Source organism: Aegilops tauschii, chromosome 6 (assembly GCF_002575655.3).
Source record: "Aegilops tauschii subsp. strangulata cultivar AL8/78 chromosome 6, Aet v6.0, whole genome shotgun sequence".
Classification (NCBI taxonomy): Eukaryota; Viridiplantae; Streptophyta; class Magnoliopsida; order Poales; family Poaceae; genus Aegilops; species Aegilops tauschii.
In genome coordinates, this window is record NC_053040.3 from 199,619,514 (window position 1) to 199,628,670 (window position 9,157).

Here is a 9,157-nt window from a genome sequence, read left to right on the forward strand (position 1 = left end):
ACCCGGCCGACGCCCTGAAGACGTCCTTCATCACGCCCTTTGGGGCGTATTCCTAGATCACATGTCATTTGTCCTGAAGAACGCCGGCGCCACCTTCGAGCGCTGCATGCAGAAATGATTGCTGCCGCAACTCAGCCACAACCACGTCTATGTGGACGACATCATGGTGAAGACCAAGCAGCACCTCACACTCCTCGACAACCTGAAGGAAACCTTGCCAACCTGCGCGAGTACCAAGTCAAGCTCAACCCGGAGAAATGCGTTTTCGGCGTCCCGGCCGGAAAGCTACTCGGCTTCCTCGTCTCGGAGCGCGGCATTGAGGCAAACCAGGAGAAGATCAAGGTCATTGAGCGCATGTGCAAGCCGGCTCGGCTGCGCGATGTCCAGAAGTTCACCGGCTACTTGGCCTCGGTCAGCCGGTTTCTCAGCCGGCTGGGCGAGAGGGCCTTGCCCCTGTACCAGCTAATGAAGAAGACGTCGCCGTTCGAATGGAGTGACCAGGCGGACAAAGCTTTCTGAGACCTCAAGCGCATGCTCTCCATCGCACCCATCCTGGCCGTGCCAGCCGAGAAGGAGCCGCTGTTGCTCTACATTGCGGCCACCTCGCGGTCGGTCAGCACGGTGATGGTGGTCGAGCGACCGGAGAAGGGCAAGATCCAAGCCATCCAGCGCCCGTTCTCCTACCTGAGCGAGGTGCTCTCCGCCTCCAAGCAGAACTACCCGCACTACCAGATGATGTGTTATGGCGTGTACTTCACCGCCAAGAAGTTGAAGCAGTACTTGCAACAACACGTTGTTACCGTGGTTAGCACGGCCTCCCTGGGCGAGATCATGGGTTGCTAGGACGCCTCTGGCCGGGTTGCCAAGTGGGCACTCGAGCTAGCCGGCCACACCATCCTCTACGAGCCCCGCACTACGATCAAGTCCCAAGCTCTGGCCGACTTCCTCATCGACTGGACCAAGACCCAGTACCTGCCGCCACCGCCGGATTCGACACACTAGCGCATGCACTTCAATGGCTCCAAGATGTGCCTCGGCTTGGGGGCCAGCATCGTGCTGTCCTCCCCGAAGGGCGACCGGCTTTGGTACGTGCTCCAGATCCACTTCGCCTCCTCCAACAATGTCGCCGAGTACAAAGCCCTTGTGCATGGCCTCTGGCTCGCCAAGGAACTCGGCATCCAACGCATCCTATGCTACGGCGACTCGGATTTGGTGGTGCAGCAGTGCTCCGGCGAGTGGGACGCCCGTGACTCCAACATGGCAAGCTATCACTTCCTCGTCCAAAAGCCGTCCATTTTTTCGTCGGCTGCGAATTCCTCCACGTTCCGCGTGCAGAAAACGAGGCCATCGACACGCTCGCCAAGATCGCCTCATCCCGGCAGTCCGTCCCGTCCGGCGTCTCCCTCGAGCACCTGCATAAGCCGTCCGTCAGGCCGTCCCGGGACTCCGAGGCCATCTTCGTCCCGGAGATCCTGGCCGCACCTCAACCCGGCCCGGGGGCTGACGAACCCGGCCCGGGGACTGTCGAACCCGGCCCGGGGGCTGACGAGCCCGGCCCGGGGACTGTCAAACCTAGCCCGGGTCTGCCCCACCCGGCCCGGGGACTGCTGAACCCGTCTCGGGGGCTGCAGCCATCAACCTGGTCCCCGTCGTCCTTGACCCAGCCGCCGCCGTCCCCGACCCGGGGGCTGTTGCCTACGGCTCGGAGGCTGCCGCCCCGGAACCCGCCTTGGTGGCCGTCTTCACCATAGTAATGGCTCCACCATGGGCCCTGCCCATATCAGAGTTCCTGGAGAACGGGGTTCTCCCCATGGACGAGACCAAGGCCCGACAAGTGCAGCGTTGGGCGTCCGCCTACAACATCATCAACAATGAGCTCGTCAAGCGCAACTCCACCGGCGTGTTTCAGCGCTGCGTCGAACAAGACAAGGGCATTGAGATCCTCCTCGACATACACCAGGGCGAGTGCAGGCACCACGCCGCCTCAAGGTCCTTGGTGGCCAAGGCTTTTCGCCATGGTTTCTACTGGCCCACGACCCTCCAAGACACCAAGTTGCTTGTCCTCAAGTGTGAGGGATGCCAGCGCTTCAGCAAGCGCAGCCACGAGCCGGCCTCAGCACTCTGGACCATCCCGATCGCCTGACCTTTCACGGTCTGGGGACTCAACATGGTGGGACCCTTCAAGACCGCTCGAGGTGGCATGACGCATTTGCTGGTGGCGATGGACAAGTTCACCGAGTGGATCGGAGCAAGGCCGATCAAGAAGCTGGATGGGCCAACAGCCATCCGATTCGTCAAAGACATTGCGGTATGATACGACATGCCGAACAGCATCATCATGGACAACGGCACCAACTTCACCAAGGGCGCGCTCACGCAATACTGCTCTGTCTCCGACATCCGTCTCGACCTGGCTTCCGTGGCACACCTGCAGTCCAACGGCCAAGTCGAGCGGGCCAACGGCCTCATCCTATCCGGCATCAAGCCGCGGCTCGTCGAGCCGCTCATCCGCTCGCCCGGCAGTTGGCTCGACGAGTTGCCAGCCGTCCTCTAGAGCTCCGCACCATGCCAAACCGGTCGACCGGGTTCACCCTGTTCTTCCTCGTCTATGGAGCCGAAGCCGTCATCCCGATCGACGTCGAGTTCGACTCACCGTGCGTCGCGATGTACACTGAAGCCGAAGCCAAAGAAGCCCGCGAGGACAACGTCGACCTACTCGAAGAAGCACGCCTCTTGGCGCTCAGCCGGTCAGCCATCTACCAGCAAGGCCTGAGGCACTACCACAACAAGAAGATCAAGCCCCTTGCATTCCGCGAGGGAGACCTCGTCCTCCGACTCGTCCAGCAGCAAGCCGGCCAGCACAAGCTATCTCCCCCATGGGAAGGCCCCTTCATCGTCAGCAAGGCCTTGTGCGACCGTAACGCCTACTACCTCATCGACGCCCGCAAGTCAAACAAATGGAAGAGAGACACCGCCGGCAAAGAAACAACCCGGTCATGGAACACAGAACTCCTCCGCCCGTTTTACAGTTAGCTATGTGCACGTATGTATCACTGCCTTTTGTAATCATATGAAAACTATGGATTCCCCGAGCGACGCTCGGGGGCTGCCCTTTCCGACCAAGCTATTGTGTCTTCCACATTTATGCATTTTTCTCTTAAACCAACCCCACCACCGGTTCGACTTGCTCGACCCGGGGGCTCGGGGGCTGGCCGGCTTGGTCATCACCCGCCACCTTCCTTAGCGATTCCTGGCGCGTTGAGGTCGCCGCGGTCCTCCACTTCGCCCTAGGCCACAGAACCGGCTTCGGCTGTCGGCTGGCAAGCAAAATGGGCCAAAGCACCAGCGCGTCACGAATACTAAGTCAAGGACCGCCGGATTGCCCAACCTGGCCCCGACACTTGAAGTTGCCGCACGATCGGCTGCTCGTCGGATTGCCGCCAGCCGACCCACTGGGTGTTTCGCTCGCGCTCAACGTTTCGAAAGCCTAAGTACCGCGCACTCCTCTCAAAGGCCGAACTCCTTGTCACGGACCGGAGCTTCGGCCTTCAGACTCGTGGGGGGAGGCCCAAGAGGGGATGTTCGCAAGAAAATGGCTCAAAAGACGAAAAGCAAAGGCGCAAACATTCACGAAATTTATACATCACATATTTAAAAACAGGCCCAAGGCCAGAGTTCATTACACCCAAACACCCCCAGTGGGTGGGTGGACCTGCTACCTAACAGAAATTTCTACTAAGATAAAACAGGGCAGCCTCAGGCATCCCCAACGCCGGGTCGCGCAGCTGCCGGCTCCCCCTCGGTGGCCTCCGGGTTCGCCGAGGTGCCGGTCTCTTCCTCCCTGGCATCCACATCGTGTAGACGCCTGTCTCATCGGAGCTGCCCTCCGGGTCGTTCAGAAGCAAGCCGAAGTCGTCAGCAGGCACGACTCCGCCATCTTCCATCCGCTCCGGCTAGAACTCGTCATGAATGACGAACCCGGCAATGTAGCTGGCCCTGGCAGCGATCAGTCCGGCCTCCGCCCGCAGCTGGTTCTCCGCGCCGGCTCGCTGGCCCATTAGCGCGTCCAGCGCCAGATCCGGATCCCAAGACATCGCGAACTTGAGTGCCATCTCAGCGCCGACATGGACAACAGAAACACGCCACTCATGGAGACGGTCTGGGCCCGCTTCCAACCACCGCGCCAAACGCGAGAAGCTCCTCGGTGCAACGGAGCCCGGCCAAAGAGCCGTCGTCATCGCTATGCCGGCCTCGGAGAGCCGCCCCATCTGCTCGCCCAAGACTAGCAGACGAGCTTCGGCGGCGGTCACGATTTCGGGGAAGGTCCAAGCCACCTGCAGGTCGGTCCCGGAGCCGACGACTCCCTGCGGGCCGCGCTGAAAGCGGACGGCCTCCTCCGCCAGCTGGCGCGGCTCCGGGAAGGCCCCTGTCAAAAAGACAAACAAGTCAGGTCAATTACCAAGGGAAAGAAGCCGGCATCCCAACCCGGCAGAACCCAAGGAAAGAACTTACTGGACAAGGACTCTTCCAGGTGCTGCGCTTCAAGCAACGTACCGCGCCGCTCCCTGGCAATGGTGCGGTCACGCTCCTGGAGCGTCTTCTCTATGTCGGCGACCTTGGCGAGGGCCTTCTTCAACTTGGTGTCCTTGGCCTAGGCCGCCTTCTCGGCCTCCTCGCGGCAACGAGTTTCCGCCTGACGGGCCTCCTCCCCCACGGCCCCCAGCACCTTCAGGCGTTCCAACTCAGCCTGGAGCTGGCCCTTGTCGTTGGCCAGCTTACCGCGTTACTGGTCGGCCTCGGTAAGGGCCCACTGCGCCTCCACGACCTTGGCGGCCTCCGCCTTGAGGTGCTCCACCTCGGCCTCAAGCAGGCTCTTGTCGCCCGCCAGCCGCTCATGCAGCCGGCCGGCTTCATCAAGCGCCTGCAGAGCTCCCGTCGCCTCCGCCACCTCGGCCCCAAGCCGGCCGGCGTGAGCGACCAGCCGGTCGTAATGGAAGCCGGCTCGGATCAGCCGAGTCCTCCAAGACAACACCTCGGCTGCAGAAGAAAGACTTAGAAACAAAAGACAACACTATAAGATTCGACCCAACTACTACATAGTTGGCCCGAATCTCGGGGGCTACACCCAGTGGGTGCGCTAGAGCGCCCCCACTAAAAAGAGCATACAAGAAAAATAGCTGCGGCAACGCGGAGCTCCTCCTCCATGGCTGCAAGCTGCTCCTTGAGCTGCCGGTGCTTCTCCAGAAGCCGGTTGAAGACGCTGACCCAGAAGGAGTCCAGTTTGTCGGATTTCGGGTTCCGGCAAACCCTTGAGGTCCGAACACTAGGGTGCGCACAAAGATCTCTCTCCCTAGCTCGCTATCACAACGATCGCAAGGCCTAGCTCGACGAACCCAAGGAATGAGAGACACGAGAGTTTATACTGGTTCGGGCCACCGATGTGGTGTAATACCCTACTCTAGTATGGTGTGGTGGATTGCCTCTTGGGCTGAGGATGAACAGTTACAAGGGAAGAACAACCTCCTCAGGAGAGGTGTTCTTGTGCTTGGTCCGCTTGTGTGTGTGTCGAGTCGATCCCCTTTCTATGGTGGTGGCTAGTCCTATTTATAGAGGTCCTGGTCCTCTTCCCAAATATTGAGCGGGAAGGGATCCCACAACGGCCAAATTTGAAGGGAGACAACTAGTACAAGTAATCCTGACTAAAGGTGGTCTTCGCCTGCCAAATGCTCTGGTGGTGACACCATCTTGGGCTCCACGGTGACCTCCATCCTGTCGTCCTGCTGGTCTTGGTCTTGTTGCACCGATATGGAAACCTTTGCCTAATGCCTCGGGACTCCTCGCCTGCGCTTGCCTCTTTAGCACCAAAGAGGAAACAAGGACATTGCACGCGCTGGCGCCTGCCTGGCGCTGGTCGTCATGGCTTACATCATAGGAACCTCGCGAGGTGCCCCTTGCCTTGATCTCTCCGCCCCTCACGAGCCAGCCTGGTGAGGCCGCCCCCGAGGAGGTCTTGCGTCGTCCGCCTCACGAGGGTCTTGAGTGTTTGCTGGTGAAGATGGGCCGTACAGGGCCACTGGTGGAGCCACGCCATGGGCCGCAGGCAGGCAAGTCTGGGGACCCCCATTCCCAGGACGCCGACAGTAGCCCCCGGGCCCAAGGCGCACTCGGACTTGGCTTCGAGGCGAAGCCAAAGGGCTAGTGCGGAGCGCCGAGGGCCCCAACAGCCTGCAGCCTCGTTCGACGCGTGGCGATTGATTGGACGTGGGCGTCTCCGCTTCCCCACGCTGCCTCGGCAACTGCCTGACTTGACGAGTCCCTTCTGCATGCAGAGAAAAATCATCATTACTTGTGATCGTGGGCATCGCCGGTTGGCCTTCTCCCGCTATAAATGAGGAGGGGGCGGAGCCCCCACCGCTCATCTCTTCCTGCTCCGCTCGCTTATTCTCCCTTGCTTCATTTCTAGTAGCAACACCCAAGGCGCCGATTCGGAGGTTCTCAGCCGCAGAGAAGGGAAAAAACCCCCGCGACGAGCCCGGGCCACTTCCGCCAAAGAAGAGGCTGGCCCATCGCCGCGACGTAGTCGTGAGGCCGGAGGTGTCGAGGCCTTGGTGCGAGCGGCCACCTCCCGGGTACCCGCTGCCTCTGTACGCCCGAGCTGAAGGCTCCGGAGGGAGAGGTGGAGAGCGCCGCCGTCCGCGCCATGGATGTGGTCGCCGTGCCGTGGTGACGCACGCCGTTGCCCCAGGAGTCCATGCCGCGGACTCCTCACGCGAACTTGTGATGTGGGCGGCGATTCCTCCGCGCACTTGGATTCGCTTTCCGCAGTTCTTCTCCGCCGAGATGCTGCCAAGGGGCCCCCCTCGAGCTTTGGTTGCAGCATGCCGACTGCAACGCCCCGGCGACTAGAGCTGAGGTTGAAGCCTTCTCCCCAGGCAAGATCTTCATGACCCGCGGCTGGGGCGAGGTTGCTCGGGTCTGCCGTGCGAAAGGCGCCCTCGCCATCCACTTCGAGTACGACGATGCCTCCACGATGTTCTTCAAGGTCTTCGACGCGGAAGGCCGCCGCTTGGAGTGCTGCCCTGGCGAGGGTCATCGGGACGGCGCAACAACCAACGCTGAGCCTGCTGTTGGCTTCGCCAGCACCTCTTCTAGCAGTAGCGGCGGCGCTTGGGAGTCCAGCGACTCTCCCGAGCCCTACAAGACTCCGGAGACGAGCGACGACAGCTACGTGCCCCCAAGCTCTCGCAGGGCCCGGAGCAAGCCCGCAGCATCCGGCCGCCGCCGCCGCTTATCTGGATGGGGTTGGCGCCGGCCTCCCGTGGCCCACTGTCGATGACGGCGTCGGCCGAGCTGGCGCCTGTATATAGGGCTCCTAGAAGCTCCCTTCTTTTGTTCCCTGCGAGGAATTGAGATGGACCTCGTGGGGGCTTGTAAAGGGTCTATAATGTCTTTTGTTGATATTATCCTTATTATGCAAATTCGTGAACACATGTCTTGTTTCGGCTCGGTCTCCCCTTTCCAACCCCGCGACAGCTTGGTACTCTACGCCGACAGGTCCCGGTCCCCAGGCAGGCTGCAGCCGTCGCTGGTATGCCAGGTCAGGATGCCGTGGTCAAGGCCAGGAGGTGAGCGGCCTGAGGTCTAGATAAGAGCTCCTGAGGCGCGATGCTCAAGAGGTACCCTTTAGCGTGCAAGCAGCCACCGAGAGGTAGGAAAGGGAGGTGACATCGTCGTAACAAGGCCGCGACAAGTAAGAGTCCTATGCCGCAGTGCTTTGATCGACCCGGGCGCGAAACTTATCTTGGCAGTCAAGAGTCGGTTCCTTGTGTCGCGCCAGACTCGTGCGTCGACGACTATAGTTGAGCCAGGTTAGGCCCTTGCGAGCCTCCCCCTCTTCTCCACGCCCTTCTGTGTGCTCTACGTCCTCAGGTCCCGGCCCTCGAGCAAGCTCAGCCGCCGCTGGTATGCCGGGTCATGATGCCGTGGTCAAGGCCAGGGGGTGAGGGCTGGAGAGCCAGTAAGAGCTATTGAGTCGCGATGGTCAGGAGCCCCCCTTTTAACGCGCAAGCGAATCACATGGGAGAAGAGGGAGCCCGTGGTGCCGCCTGCTGTTGTCCCCAGGAGGTCCCTGCAGGTTAGCGCGAGGAGGGACAAGGATTGCCACCACGATTACCAGTCTGCCACTGGTCGCTCCGCAAGAGGATGAAGGCACTCAAGGCCTGGTGAGGTGACCTGCGCGGGGCGTGCCGCGAGTCGGAGCTCGACCGCCCAGATTTGTCGACGTTGCAGGGACGGACCCGAGCACAAGCGCCGTGCCAGCGTGAGTAGCTCCCGTGGTGGGTGACAATCAAGCAGGTGATAACCATAGATAGATTATGCATGGAAAACGAACTAGCTTAGGTAAATGCAAGAACGATACATGCCACTGGGTCGGACCCGAGCGGCCTGGGGATGATGCAGCCCGAGGGGTGCCCCCAGCAGAGTAAGCGAAAGATGTAAAAGGATACATGCCGCAGGGACAGGCCCACGTGGCCTGGGAATGATGCAGCCCGGGGGCGCTCCCAGCTAAATAAACTTGGAAAATGTCACCTGGTTCCGTTGTCGAAGGGATGTTGGGGTAGCTGAAGATGCATGGCGAAAGGGTTGCTCCTCACGAGCCACCGGGGCCCTGAGCCTCGGGGGGCTCTGGGGGTCCAAGCGGTTCCTCGAGGACCGTCTCCATCTTCGCCAGGACTGCGTGATGCCTGGCCTCCTGAGCCGCAAGGATGCTCTGCAGGATGCGCTAGAAGATGGCCGCCATGCTCGGCAGGCCGAACGGCATGCGAACATTGCTGTGAGGTGGGCCCTCGCAACGTCCCACGCGCGAAGGCTAGAAGAGCTCCTGAGATGCGGCCCTGTTGAGCCCTGGGATGTCGATGCAAACGTGCAGCCCGCCATCCTCGCCTGGATGGGGAGCCGTGCCAGGTGGGCGGTTATCGCCGCCCATGGCTCTTGCATCCTGCAGCTCCTGAGCGCTAGGCGCTCCTCTCCCGGTGTCCTCCTAAGGGAAACGTGCCGCAAAGCATGCCTCCATGTGGTGCCCGAGCACCTCCCTCGTGATGTTGGCTAGGTCTGAGGCCCTCCAGAAGAGAGCCCCCGAGCCCTGCCCGAGGAGGGC

General features: G+C 61.2%; 1 protein-coding gene across 1 annotated transcript; it reads left to right on the plus strand.

Moving 5' to 3' along the window:
• The first annotated feature begins 1,005 nt into the window (after window positions 1-1,005).
• On the plus strand, window positions 1,006-2,143 carry LOC109747014 (uncharacterized). Its single transcript, XM_020306108.1, has 4 exons — window positions 1,006-1,174; window positions 1,336-1,491; window positions 1,632-1,961; window positions 2,046-2,143. Exons 1-4 carry the CDS (start codon window positions 1,006-1,008, stop codon window positions 2,141-2,143), a joined length of 753 nt encoding a protein of 250 aa, XP_020161697.1.
• The last annotated feature ends 7,014 nt before the right edge of the window (window positions 2,144-9,157 follow it).